The following is a 14,915-nucleotide window of genomic DNA, read 5'->3' as shown; positions in this document are numbered from 1 at the left end:
AATATGATGTAGCCTATACATTTTGTGCTTCTAATATAAAATGAAATAAGAATTGCTGAATGTAAAAATGCTCTACAAGTCCTATACATTTCAAATAATCTGCAAAATAATTACATCCTACATGACCTGTGTCTATCCTGGGATATGATGTTAGTGTTGTGGGTGTCTGACCTGAAAGACAAACACAAAAGCTGTATACAAAAATGAAATGAGCAGACTCTGTTTCATAAGAAAAAATAGATCCTTCAGTGTGTGCAGATACATGATGGAGATTCTCTATTACTCAGTTGTGCAAGCACAATTACTTCGCAGTGGTCTGCTGGAGGGTGGCACTGTGACTGGCTACAAATTGAACACTTTTGAAGCTGGAGAGCAGATCATTGAACAAACTGTTCCCGTCATGGATTAATCCGGACCACCCTCCGCACCGGTTACTGTAGAGAGAGCGCGAGAGAAAGCACCTTCTCTAACAGAGTGATTAAGCTCTGCTGACATAAGTACAGCTACAGGGTATTTTTCATAACATAACCCTCTATAATAAAATACACCTGCCTCATAGAGAAAGTATCTGACGGGTATTTTTATTAATATTAATATTTTATCATGCTTAAAATCCTGTTCTGTTCACTCATGATATTGAGTTTATTCCTTCAACTTAGAACTACTATGAGATATCATGTGATGATTCACTTGATGGATAAAGTCCTCCTCAGAATGTGCCCAGTGCCCAGGACTATCTTCTGCACCTCCTGAATAGAGTGCAAGATTTTATTAGTATAGTTTTCCATTTCTTTCTTTCTTATTATTATTTTACTATTAATTTGTACTGCTTTAAACAAATTATTTTCTAAATATGAGATAAACAAAGTATTTCATATCAGAGCTGACATGGACTTGCCTAACGAGATTATTTGACTATAATAATATGAAAACTTGGAGCAAACCATCACACCGATGAAATCATTTAATTTAAAAAATGAGCAAAATGTGTCCATGTTGGCTCTGAAATAAAAAGAAATCCAGAGCGGAGCTAGATTTTAGTTCCCCTGCCGGAAAGATGACTGTGAAACATAAACAGGAAGCGGCAGGGCAGAGTTTTCGGGGAGTTGCTGGACAGCCATTGCAGTGTCGTGGCTCAGTAACAAAACACGAAGGAGGAGAGAAGGACCTGGCATTTTGCAGGGTCTCTGGTTGGTTTGAGCAAGTGACCAATTTACATGAGTATTAGAGCGAACATACTTATTATATTAATCTACACCTAGATAACGGGTAAGTTTTTTTTGTTTAATGTACTTGATATCTGAAAAGAGTCCCGTAAACGTTCGACATCTAGGCTAGCAATTTCTCCCGGCTGCTAATGTTGCTACGTTAGCATTTCTTACACCAAGTTTACTGTTACGGCGCTGGGAGTGGGGTGTACATTTAACTTGACCCATTGTCATATTTATTTAAACATTGGTGCTTATTTCAGAGTTGAAAAACAGTCGGAGTATTGCACAAATTCCATGGTTTTAGCACGTCGAAGAGCTGCTTTTGTAGCTAACTGCTAGTTAGCTAACGTAGCCATCGATGCAACGTCGCCTAAGTGATAGAGAATATGACACGTAGCTAGAAGCTTCCTGCTAGCCGGTTAGCCGGCCTCGCCTTCTCTTTTCAAACTATATTTAACCAATATATATATAAGCGTGGCATGGTTTGTTGGTATTCTTAAATACAGTCCTCGTTGTAGTTTTTTGGCTGAAGTATAACCTGGCAGAGACCATCAATTGCTGTAACATTAGCCGTCATATTGGAGGTTAGCTCACTTCACTGCTACGTCGATACTGGCTGTTATAACCCGGGGATTTTGACAGCCGAGTCAAACCGCATTCGTTGTCTTTGCAGTGTTATGTTAGTTGACAGGTACTGCCTGAAACCTAAATGTGATACTAATTCATATCTTCTCAGAGGAGAAAATGTACCCCATCTTAGTTTGGTAACACACTGCTCTGATAGGCTTTATCTAAGACATGAGCACTTTGCTACTAACACGCTGAACTAGGAGTTCAAGAGGTAGATCACGTTAGTGTTTGAGGTACATGGGTGACGATTTTTGATAAGACACCCCTCTTACCCATTTAATGTTGACTCAGCGTTATTGCAGTGTATTTAAATGTCAGATTTAATTATAATAGACATCTTAGTTATAACGAGTTTTTCTTTGAGGGCACGAGTTCCTGAAGTCATCTTTTTTGTTGTCACAAGTTAAAAGTTCAAGGCAAAGGAGACAAATAAATATAGAGAAAATATAGTGGCCAATGAAATTAATTGCCTTGTTGTTTCACGTAACTTTGCAAAAGCGAACATTGGTAGCGTAACTATTTTAATATATGTAACAACTAATTTCAAAACATAATTTCTCAAAGTACTGAGCAATTGAGCACAAAATTTTACTGAGCATATTTAAAAGTAAAAAATAAATCAAACTAACAAAAAGAAACTTAATGTATGTGAAAAGTTTGGGGCCCACCTAGGGCTGTTCGATATAACGACATATATCGGATGACGATATAAAAACATCTATCGTTTCATTTTACGCTATCGTTTGTTTCCTGGTGTTGCAAAATAAACTGTTTACGGCAATATTTTTTCATCGTTTTTATGGTCACTGTAGTGGCTATATTAATTTCTTAAAGTTCTCTCTTTCTCTTATATTTAATATAACCACACTATGGACGGACAAGTGCCTGTTTTTATGCATTGTCATTAGGAACAACGATGGTAAAACCGTGTCCGTTTGTTTATTTTCCACATAAACCTTTCACAATAAAGCTCAAGATCCTGTTGAGACTTTTCAAAATAAACTGAATCACGTGAAACAGTATGCAGAGTATTTACCGATGAGAAGCAAAAAAGAGCCGTCAGGTGCTAAAAAATAAACCTTAGACTCAAACGTTAGAACAGGCTTTTCCCTGCAGCATGCTGCAAAGAAAACGGCGGCCGTTACAACCTATGTCTAAAAATGTGTAGTTTCTTCCAGATATGACGCCCAGCTGGAAACACTTCAGCTACCGGAGATTCACAGAATTTACAGAAAATGTTAAATTTTTGTGATTTATATCGTTATCAGACGATAGATGTTTTAGATCGGGATATGAGATTTTGGTCATATCGCACAGCCCTAGGCCCACCTAATAGTTTTTGCCTTTTCCTCAATCGTATGACATGAGCATGGATTTTTAAGAAGTTGTTTGTTAGGGGGTGTTCTTTTAAGGAAAATTGTTGTCTATTAGATGGCCAGGAAAATTCATAAACTTCTGTTAAGATAACACAGGTAACGCTGACATCTTAAGTGGGGACCAAGGCTGTAATGGTTCGGAAACCTTCATGGATAATCAATTTGATCAGAGTAATTCACCTTCATCTTTGCATTACATTTTTATTTGTTTACTCTAAAGACCCATTCCTATTTTCCCTTTAGTTTGATAGTGTCTGTGTCTTTCTTAGGGCTACCGTTTGGTTTGGGTGAGCTCTTGTTAGAATATTGTCATTGTTCATTGGACTCTGAGACAGACGGCAAATGACAGAGCAAGTCAACAACAGCAAAATGTAGTAGAGCCTCAGCATAGTCTTTTACAGTTGTTCATGTGTATGTTTTAGGGCAAATATTTACCCGTCAGTGTGTCAGAAAGTCTTCTGAGATTTACCGACCAAACAGAAGATCTGTTGGCATTTGGCTTTTCATTTCAGACCCTAGTAGTAGCAGTTGGTCATGCTTGATGATCAGTTTGCACATCTTGTAAACGACACTGCCAGATCCAGTTGAAACAGGGTAAGGCAGCAGCCTTCAGGCAAGCTTTTTTATAGCCACATGCATCTTTTGCTTGCCGAATATTTTACAGTCACTGAGGCAGGCATGGGAGTATATCGGTCCACAGTGTGGCACCAGCTGACGTGTAGTTCACCTGTATTTGCATGATCTTGACCTTTGTCAGCCTTATACTTTAGCCCTGGAGTTGTTTTCATGTTACGTAATTGGGGCCAGAGGTCTGTACCAGCTTACCTTGCTGTGATGCTGTGATCAGTGTGCAGAGGATTGAAAAATGAGATGAAGTTGGAAATGGAGTGCAAAAACTTCTTATTGGAGAGTGGATGTTTGCTTTTTCTGTCCTCCCTTTTATTGGACGTCATAAGCATAGCACTCACATATTTGATTGGGTCACTTAAATGGGAGACAAAAAAGCTTATGTGAAGTAGAAATGAAAAATGAAGACTGTAAGAATGTGTCTTACCCAGAAAAAAAGAAGAAAAAAAACATCTGTTACACAACAGAAACTGGTACCTATTGATTTCATACTTATAGTAGTTATCTGAGTCTGTTTATTTTGGGTTTTTTTTTTAAATTGGACAACAATTAGGCTACCCCCATTTGAACGTCTTAGACGGCATAATTTTCAGATTAAAGCTCATGTTGTCTGTCAAGAAACTGTCAGATGGTATGTGATCAGGGTTCTGAATCTCCTGTCCTGCTGGAACAAGATAATCATTGGCTGTAGAAAGGCACTCACTGTTCTTATCAGCAGTTGCTAGTATCTGTGTGATAGGTTGATGCAACTGGCATATTTAGTTCTTAAGTTATGTGTTACCCTTTAATTGTGTTTATCACTTAATGTTTTCAGATACTTTTGCAAGTTGGTTTTTGCCCTATTAAAAAAAAAACAAAATCACAATTTTACAACTTATAAAATTTGAAAAGTACTGTTGAATCAGATAAGATATTTTCTTTAACTTAGCAGAATAAATTTCCTTTGGTGCAGAAGTTAAATAAATTAAGGTAAGACACAATTACAAAAGGTTCTAGAAAGTGTAGTTTAAATTTCCAATCTGAGTACCATATATTTATCCCCCCAAAAAGAACACACACACACACACAGAGGCTAAATTCTCTTCCAGGGCCACTAAAATCTTCTTTATGCAGAAGGAAAATAAAAGGGAGGACTGAATTTTGCTTCACTTTACAGCACTTATCAGTCCAAGGGGGGGAAAATACCCTTCTCTGTGAATTAATTTGTTCTTTCCTTTGTTTTGAATCCTCTTTTTTGGGGGGTGGGGTTGTTTTTCAGGATTCAACAGCTCCGGATATGTCATTCCTATTGGAGTGGATTTCTAGCGGTTTCAATAGCGTACTACAGTTTTTAGGTGAGTACCAACTAGGGATGGGAATTAAGAACCGGTTCCCAGTTGTCCATTTCCTTGGACTACTGGGAACTGTTAGTCTCGTTGGTCTGCTTGTCTATCGATCCAGTTATCGGTTCTTGCACTTGCAAATAGTGACACAGTCTATATTGTGGATATGACATTACGTTTATTGTTATTGCACAATAGGATGAGAATGCAATGGTAAACTGGAAACTGCATCTAGGACATAAACACCTGCATTATGTTGCTAACACAGCGTCGACTCTTTGCAAGCATCTAGTCAGACAGCATGCTAACGCTAAGCTAGCCAAGAACGCAGGGTGATGTTAAAGCTGAGTGACTGCTAACCCCAACCCAGCCAGACAGACCCTAAATTTCAAAGGTAACAAACTGATGAGCAGACAGGCTGCAGCCTCCGTTTCAACAATAGAATTACTGCGTTGATCACTTTGAAGTGTCTTTGTGCTGGTGTTCATCTTTGCTTTGTGTTGTCAGTTTTGTGTTCATACCTAAACACTGAGAGAAAGATCATATTATTATCATTATCTTATTCCAGTGTTTTTCTAATTTTTCTATGTAACTTTGCACTGTCCACTTTCTGCTGTAACAAAACAAATTCCCCACGTGTGGGACTAATAAAGCTTATCTTATCTTATCTTATCTTATCTGTGTGACCTTATTAGGATAGCGATTTGTGTTGGTGTATGAAACTGTAGCCTCTGTTTGTATTGTTAAATGGTAATTATGAGTCAATGCATTTCAGCTATGTTACAGTAACATGAAAGTAATGTTACGAGTAAAATTAATTACTTTCTCCTGGGAGTGAAATTACCTTTTTGAATATTGACTAACACTGATCTGCTTGCCGCTTGGCAGATTAGTGTTACGAGAGTCCATCTGTTAGTCGAACCTCGGATACAGGAGAAACAATGCGGTTTTCATCCTGGTCATGGAACACTGGACCAGCTCTTGGTTTGCATAACCGGCATTAAGTCGGACTCGTGGTGATGGGATTCACCAGGGCTGCCCTTTGTCACTGATTCTGTTCATGGTGTAGCGAAAGGCTTTCACCTGGGTGGTTTCAGAATCTCATCACTGCTTTTCACAGATGATGTGGTTCTGTTGGCTTCATCGGGTGATGGCCTCCACCTTGCACTAGAGCAGTTCACAGCCGAGTGTGAAGCGCTGTGAATGAGAATCGGCACCTCCAAATCTGAGGCCATGGTCCTTAGTCGGAAAAGGGCGGAATGCCCACTCCGGGTCAGGGAGGAGTTCCTGCCCCAAGTGGAGATTGAAGTATCTTGATACCCACCTTCAGTTATATGTGCTGTTCAAGTATCTTGTTCATGAGTGAGGAGAAGGGAGCGGGAGATCGACAGATGGATTGCTGCTGTGGTTGCAGTGATGCAGATGCTGTACCGGTCTGTTGTGGCTGGCCGCTGGCCTCTCCTTTAGAGATAGGGTAAGAAGTTCGGCCATCCGGGAGGGGCTCAGAGTAGAGCTGCTACTCCTCCCCATTGAAAGGAGTCAGTTGAGGTGTTTCAGGCATCTGACAAGGATGCCTCCTGGACACCTCCTGGGTGAGGTATTAGTCTTCACACGGCCTAGAAACTACACATATAGAATCCCTAGGAAAATACAGCTTAACCCCCCACCACCACCACCACCAAAAAAAGAATAAGTTTTTACTCCCCATACCTTGGATTTCTGTTGTGTACAATACTGCGCTTTGTGACTAGAAATCCCTCTCTGCTATCGTAGACGGTAACGGGAAGAAGCAAAATTTCTCTTTAAAAAGTTTAGTTTGTACTCCCAGACACAAATGTGGGAGTATACAGACACAAACTCAGGATGCACTGATCTGTTTGGATGTCGGCCCAATTTTTAAAACTGAAAATTTTCAGGGAAAGATGCTGGCTGAAGTGTAAAAATCACTCAGTTGTTTGGTGGTGGCTATGGCGGAGCTTCCACAGAGGCCAGCAGGTGGATGAGGGAAAGGGGAGGCAGGAGGAGGAGAGACTCGAGGCGGCCGCCTGTCTGAGTGTCAGGTAAACTTCAGGTAAGAAGTTATGACCTGCAGTCTATCTGGGTCAGATATAAACCAAGTTTAGGTGTATTTTATTTTCGTTGTGCTGACTTTTTACAGTCAGTTCCAATAACTCGTACTGCGTACTGGCTAGCATGATGGAGTTTCTATACAGCTGGGTGGGTGCTATGATGTTACTGATAGTGAACTTTTTTTTTATTCATAAGGTTAGTTAGTAGAGTTGCCAATCGTCCTGTAAAAAAACGTAATCGTCTCGTATTCAGAGAAAATATTACGTGTTTCGTATTGAGCTGAGAAGGAACACAGTTTATCCCGTACTTCAGCTAGAATGGAAAAAGACGCAAAGCTGGAGTTATTCTGTGTCTTCACGCTGTCAACTGCCTCTTCTTCTCTCATTCTCTCCCCATCCCTCTCGTGTTGCTGCTTCAATCATGAATCTGATCAATGATCAGCTGATTGTCTTTTCTGATGCAAGTCCCGTCTCTCGTTTGTTTATCTCCCATTTTGCGCCAGAAAGAGGAAACCAGCGGATATCGTGCTAAACAACAGCAGCACGTTTAAGCGTGATCAGCTGTTGTTAGAATTTATTTAATATTACTTTCTAGTATCAGCTGATGTTTGCTGGAGCCACAGCTGTAAAAGCTACTGGTCATGATATCAGTTTGGATATGTGGTCAGGAGATGTCCTTACTGAATCATCAGAGCTGAACAGGTGAAGGAGAAACAGGTTTACCTTTTTAGGTGACATGAATGAGTTGAAGGGAAGTTATGAACTGTTTCTGAGAGACAAATAATACCAGGATCCTTTTCTAAGTAGCTGACAGCTGGTAACTGTGCAGGGGCAGGTCTAGCAAAGTTTTGCCAGGGGCCAGGTAGGGCATTAACAGGGAAAGGGGGGCACAAAGAAATACTTTTCTTTCTTATTCTCATGTAAAATGTCTAGCTTTTAATAAATAATTATCTGAATCTTACAACCAAAGTTTTTATCTGACGTAAAATGTATAGAAATCATACATATACCAACAGGACAGTGTACATCACTGTCACAACAGCGTTTATTTTCATTCAAGGCTTTATGGCTTTAATACCTGGTGGGTGGGTCGGTCTCTAGTCAAAATGCCCAGTCCAGCCCTGAAGTCAGCTGTGACGTGAGGACTATATATACTGGCTGAGAGTGCTTGAGACTCGCTGCAATATGCACCTAAACAAATAGGTGTTGTCCCTCAGGCAAAACCTTTCCAAAGTTTCACACAGAAAGTCTGATCTTTCCAGGCTGTTGCAGCATCCCCCTCTGTGTAATATGGATATCTCTGAGCTTCTGCACCAATATATGAAATGGTGGTTAAAAACTGACAGGATTGCACATGTATGTCTTCAACCTGTCTGCACCTCCATGCAAGGTAAAAAAAAATTGAGAGGTGCATGACCAGGAAAAATGCACCAAAGCATGTTTTAAACGTCACCTCTGGCGTCTGCCGCCATTTGCTAGGGAGACATCAGGTATAATGGGCCATTTATTCAATCCTGACCCTGTTGACATAAGAGGGACACAGTGGGTAGTACAGCTTTAGTTGAGATCTGATATCAAATATAACTGAAGGTAAGGTATCAAATTAGAAATGGAATAAGTTGGATTGGTACATCCTCACTCATTATCTCCTAATCCACGCTGCAAAATTTTATTGTTGTTCATAAAATATTTTTCAGCTGCAGCACTTGTCAGGAAAATGCTTTGTTTTGTTTCACGTTCTAACATCCATTTTTACAGTCTTACACTTTTGATTGTATCACCATTTTTTGAAGTGGTCATCATTTTTCAAATTCTTTCTATTGCTTCAGTGTATGTCTTTAGTTCCTGGTTAGAGCTCTAACACACGGTAGCCTATGGGTTATGGCATTGCCATTTTGGTCCCTGAAAGTCGCTCAGCTTAAAGCTTTCAGTGATGTCCACATGCTGCGTAAACATGAAAGCCTCATAAAGGATACATCTCTCAGAAACATGACAGAATTTTCCACCCTTCTTTTTTTCCCCGTCTTTTCTTTCTCTGAGTGTCCATTTGAAATGTGTACCAGCAGCTCTTTTCCCCAGGGTGTGCTGTTCTAGTTTCTGTGTTCGAACTGCTTATATGAAACGGGCGTTCTTGTTCTCCCAGTTAGACAGGTCGCATAGTGCTGCTGTGAGTAATGATGTCATCCAGCTGACTGACTCAGAAATGTTATAAATCCACCAAGTATCACTATGCTGACTCAGAGTTGTAAACACAAAGGCTTGTAATCTTGTTAGGAAAGTTGATCAAGGAGTGGCATAACTTTGCACCTTTTACCTTTTGAGAAAAGTTGTTTTTTTTTTTTTTAAATGTAAAGAAAGGAAAAAAAGAAAAATAGTCAAATCAGTCCATCAAATTGGAAACTAACCACTTCTTTTTAAATAATCATTGTGTGAATTTGAGAAAACCAAAATGGTGTTCTGATTTATATAAACTTATGTGGATTAAATATCCCCTGTAGTTCTAAGAACAGGTCTGAGCTTGACAGCCTTTGTTTAGTGTCACTGATTTGCTTTAAAAATATAATGTGAAATATAATGTGATTCAGCAACTTAAAAAAAGAGTAGTAGCGTACAGGCTTGTGTTCTGAAATACTTTTGGCTTTCTTTCAGGACTGTATAAGAAATCCGGCAAGTTAGTATTTCTTGGCCTGGACAATGCTGGCAAAACGACGCTACTGCACATGCTCAAAGATGACAGATTGGGACAGCATGTGCCAACTTTACACCCAAGTGAGTTGGTGCTTACTCTGTCACACGCATGCACGTTCACACATGCTCATTCGGTTATGTGTCAAAAGACTGTCAATACAAAGAAATGGAGGCAGCTTTTACAGACATTTATATCTGTTTTCTTGTTAACAGACACTTTTAAAGCAGATGCTGTTGATTGGATGTAATATCATAAATGTAACGTACCTATGTGTAACATGTGCTTGGATATTCCATATGGAATTGCATTAAACTGATGTTTTTTCAGTATCTTTTGAGGTGCTTGACTAATTCATTTCCTCCCCTCCAGCCTCAGAAGAGCTGACGATTGCTGGTATGACTTTCACCACCTTTGACCTTGGAGGCCACGCACAAGGTGTGTCTGTGTGTGTGTTCTGATAGTTTTTGTATTTTACTGATTGCATTTTGTTTTTAAGGGAACAACAATATTAATTTGTATGGCTAATGTACTTCAGTTTTCAGTCTGGTTAGCCCAAGGTTAAAACAGAAGAGAAGTTGACAAATAAGATTTTTTTTTTTAAAAATTTGTTTGTTCACTTAGCCCGCAGGGTGTGGAAAAACTACCTCCCTGCCATCAATGGCATTGTCTTCCTTGTGGATTGTGCAGACCTCGGGAGATTGGGTGAATCAAAAGCAGAACTTGATGTAAGTACCCGCAACACACGTGGTCATCATCACACCGCTAAGCGTAGTTTTTGACAGCTTTTAGTATAATAACAAAGAATGAAATAAGTGAAGTTTTGGTTATTCATTGTGCATGTTACCTTTTACCACATGTATTTGATCATTATGCAATTTGAGAAAAAAATGAGAGGAGATAATAGTTGGTTTGTTTTTCCCCAGTAAATCCATATAAAGATACAAAGACCAGCCAACAAAGGGATTATTAAAGGACTACTCATAAAAGGGATTATTTCTTTCATAAAACAAGTAAATCATGTAGAAAAAGAACAAAATATAATTAATAATTATTTTAAAAATAAGAGAAAAAGGAAACGTGTTGAAAAAAGTGTTTGTATGAAAGCGTCACCACAATATTATTGATCACAATTGTTTGCCCAATGGGTACCAATATTATGGGAATTATGCTAGATTACACAAAACAGTATGGCAGTTTTTCTTTATTCAAATGTTTTTTAAGGGTTTCAGTTTGTGGTGCATTAATCTAATATGTCTCGGATGTTTCTGAAAAATCTGCTTCTAGCCCCGCTTCTTAAAAGAGAGGAGTTCATTTCTCTTCCCTACATGTTCTAATCTACTTTTCAACTAGCAGACCAAAGGGATATTTCTGGTAACTAATTTACCAGTTTTAGAATAGTCTGAAAGGCAAAAGCTGCTCACAGAACATCTAAAACTGAGCAAATTCTAAATGACAAAGTGTAACTTTGGCCAGTCAAATGTTTTGTTTGTATTTTAGGAGTTACAGGAAAATGTTAATCACACTCTTTATTTTTCTAATTGTGTTTCACAAAAGCATGTTTTTTGCTGGCTTTTTTAAATGTAATTTTTAAATGGACTTATCTGGCTGAATGATCAGTGACCTGGCATGGCTATAAGAATCACTCCTCCTCCTTGTATTGGAACGAATTTAACCAAACTTGTGTGCGAGTTTGGTTAAATTCACACCAGCTGTGTTCAAGGTCACATTTTAGTTTTACAGGCAGTAACCTATGAACAGTGATGGTTCATAAGCCAAATGAGCTACTACGCTCTAACACACGGTAGCCTATGGGTTATGGCACATGCAGCCCCAATTCCCATTGTTAGTGTGGTCTCCTGTCTGACTTCAAGTCACTAAAAACTCATGCTATTCAAAGGCTACTACTGTCTACTAGTTACATATAACTTAGTCAGTTAGAGGACAATCAAAGCAATAACTGTGAGAACTTACTAGAAAAAAATTATAATAGCCATAAACTCTTCATTCAAACACCGCATTTAATTATTTTATTTTTTTTAAATAAATCTGCTCGTGAATTTATTTTTTCCCTTTAATTTAGAAGGGACGGTGCATATTATTGAAGATATCAATGTAAATATACCAGAGTTAGCTAAAAGGCTGCTCCTTATCTGTGGTCTCTGACAGGTCAGACAAAAATAGTGAATAAGAAATTTACCCCACACTGTCAGACAATGTACAACAATTTATTAGCCATTGTTTGAGATGAATTTTAAATGTGTAGCGCATTGTCTTACTTTTTGGAATATGATTCCAAATCTACCTTTACCTACCAATACGTCATGTTGTCACTCTCATTGACCCACCCAGGCATTAATGACAGATGAGACCATCGGAAATGTGCCTATTCTGATCCTGGGCAACAAGATTGACAGGCCAGAAGCCATCAGCGAGGAGAGGCTGAGGGAAATCTTCGGATTGTACGGACAGACGACAGGAAAGGTGAGACCCCGTCCAAGTGAACCAAGGCTTTAAAGCTCTAAATGCTGAAGAACAGAAAAAAAATAATATAAGTTAATATATCAAAATATGAAAGGACCAGCAGTCCTAGATAAATCCCTGCCTGGTTCTTTTGCATAACATGTCAGATATTTCATCAATGTAAAAGACATAGAGGATCATGTACAGTAAATGAGCCTTGTACCAATGTGTTGTGGTCCCAAAGTGGATTTGGTTTAATTTTTCTTTCTGCTTCTTTTTTTTTTTTTTTTCTTCCGTCCTCAGGGCAACGTTCCCTTGAAGGAGCTGAACACAAGACCACTGGAGGTGTTCATGTGCAGTGTGTTGAAGAGGCAGGGCTACGGCGAGGGCTTCCGCTGGCTCTCCCAGTACATCGACTAAAGAAGCCAACCCCCGTGACACGCTGACACCACCACCACCACGATTATCAGGGCGAGCGCTAAATCCAACCATTCGAGTCGCCCACCGTTGCCACCAGTACCATCATGCTCAGCCCCACGTTCGGTTAATCAAGTCTACATCCACCTTCAGAGAAACCAGTACAACTTGATCCCAATAGACTTTTATTGGTCGAACATTTGGTTCTGCACTTACAGCATTCATACCTGTACATGAACACAGTTGTTTCCATCTCTCGCTTTTTTTTTTTCTTCCCCTCTCTTTGAAAGAGTAACATAGCATTGGTTCCACAGCAAAGGGTGTTCAAATTCAAGCGGATGAATCTTTTCTATGTTGTCTGTCCTTTGCTGCCCCTTTCTCCCTCGCTCCCTGCGATCTGTTGATAATGATGATAGATGCATTATAAGTGTAAAACTGTACATGATTCCATTTATATAATCAACAATCCAATGCCTCTCACCCACCCCCTCTTCAACAACATGTTAAACAATGAGAGAGAGCAACATAGTTGTATACATTGCAGTACACTTTTTTAACAGTAAAGACATTCAACATCGTATTTAATCGCAGTGTTTTTGTTTTGGTTTTTTTGCTTTCCCCACATGGTTTCAATAAATAACTGAAGTGGCCACATGCACACCCCCCACTCTATACATGTGGCTGTTTTACCCATTTATTAAAATGGAACAGTGCATTGATTTTGGTGTATCAGAAATGTGATGAGTTTCTTTAGGTTATTTGGAAGTTAAAATACTCTCATCCCAGTCTTTGTGGGCACAGTCAAATTATATTGAGTCAAAATAGTCAACAACACCCCCCCCCCCCCCCCCCCACCCTTTCTTTTTCTCTTTTTTTTCTTTCTTAAATTTACATAAGAGAAGCATGGGGTGGTAACATAACTAACAAGAGGAACGTTTTAATAGAAGTAATACTGGCTGTAACTCTGATAAGGTTTGAAATTGTGTAGGTAGCACAATGGTCAGTTGATGCAAGGAAGACTATTTAAATAAATTAAATGAACTTTGCAATAAATATCTTTATAATAACATGCAGTAAGAAATGAAGCGAGGAATAAAATAAACAGCCAGATGTAACGTCTAGTAGTCATCACTGTTAGAAGTTCATACTACAGATGTACGTTCCTGCTCAGACCTTTTCACAGGGTTAATCTAGTGACCAAGCAGAAGACACGTCCCACAGTGGGAACAGGTAGATAGGCTTAAGACACCTAAGAAAGGGACCATATATATGAAATGTACACAAACATCGTACATGGATTTTGTATTTATAAGTGGTATCCTTTGATCTATGTGCATTACCAGATACTATTATGCATGCCTTGTTCTTTTGAGTTTTTTGTTTTATTTACCATTACTCCACAATACAACAGGAGAGAAGGAGATGCCAAAATTCACTATGAGATGATTGTTATGTTTTTGTTTTTATTTTGTAAGGAAACAATGGAATTGCGCATAATACATACTTTTTTTTCTGTCCCTGTCCCTTTGTGTCTCTTTAATTCCCTCATGACAAGATGATGAGCTATTCCAGCAAGGGTGGGACTTACTGTTGTTTGCATCATATGAAATGTAATAAATGTTTGCAATGAATAACAGGCTAAACCTTGATCCCCAATGTAGACTCCTTTTTTCCCCCCACTTTTCTTTAATATTAATGTTTTTTCCATCAGCAATCAATTGGTGCTTCACACCCAAGCGCCTTATAAATCAATGGATTTTTTCTTCTTCAACATTTTCCAGATGTGGTTCTTTTTAATTCACATTATATTTTTGTGAGTTAATAACATTCGAGAGCCTTCATAACTTTAGTTCAGGGGAGACAAGGGGCTGAAAAACTCATTGAGGCCCTGCAACCTAGTCAGTCAAATCTCTCCAAGTGTCATGTTCTAAATGATAAATCTAGTCTTGTTTTTGTTCATTGTTTATTTCTGTAACCAGTATTGGTGTCATGGGATTTGCCAGTCTTAACGGCACCAAATTAATGTCTGATGTAGAATAATAGAAACTAACATTGGTACCCTGGATGTTTTATCCCTTTTCTGATCATTCACTGGCTAAAATCTTAATTTGAGG

At 38.9% G+C, this 14,915-nt stretch overlaps 1 protein-coding gene across 1 annotated transcript; it reads left to right on the top strand.

Moving 5' to 3' along the window:
* The first annotated feature begins 1,088 nt into the window (after positions 1-1,088).
* Positions 1,089-14,444, top strand: sar1b (secretion associated, Ras related GTPase 1B). The gene is made up of 7 exons (XM_006785029.3): positions 1,089-1,269; positions 5,103-5,178; positions 9,885-10,004; positions 10,294-10,359; positions 10,546-10,649; positions 12,274-12,405; positions 12,688-14,444. The coding sequence occupies exons 2-7, from the start codon at positions 5,121-5,123 to the stop codon at positions 12,802-12,804; spliced, it is 597 nt and encodes a 198-aa protein (XP_006785092.1). The 5' UTR covers positions 1,089-1,269; positions 5,103-5,120; the 3' UTR covers positions 12,805-14,444.
* Positions 14,445-14,915: the final 471 nt, after the last annotated feature.

The sequence above is a fragment of the Neolamprologus brichardi genome, chromosome 10 (assembly GCF_056152115.1).
Source record: "Neolamprologus brichardi isolate AB-2024 chromosome 10, ASM5615211v1, whole genome shotgun sequence".
Taxonomy (NCBI): domain Eukaryota; kingdom Metazoa; phylum Chordata; class Actinopteri; order Cichliformes; family Cichlidae; genus Neolamprologus; species Neolamprologus brichardi.
Note: the sequence above shows the minus strand (reverse complement) of the source record. Positions and strands in the feature narration are given on the sequence as shown.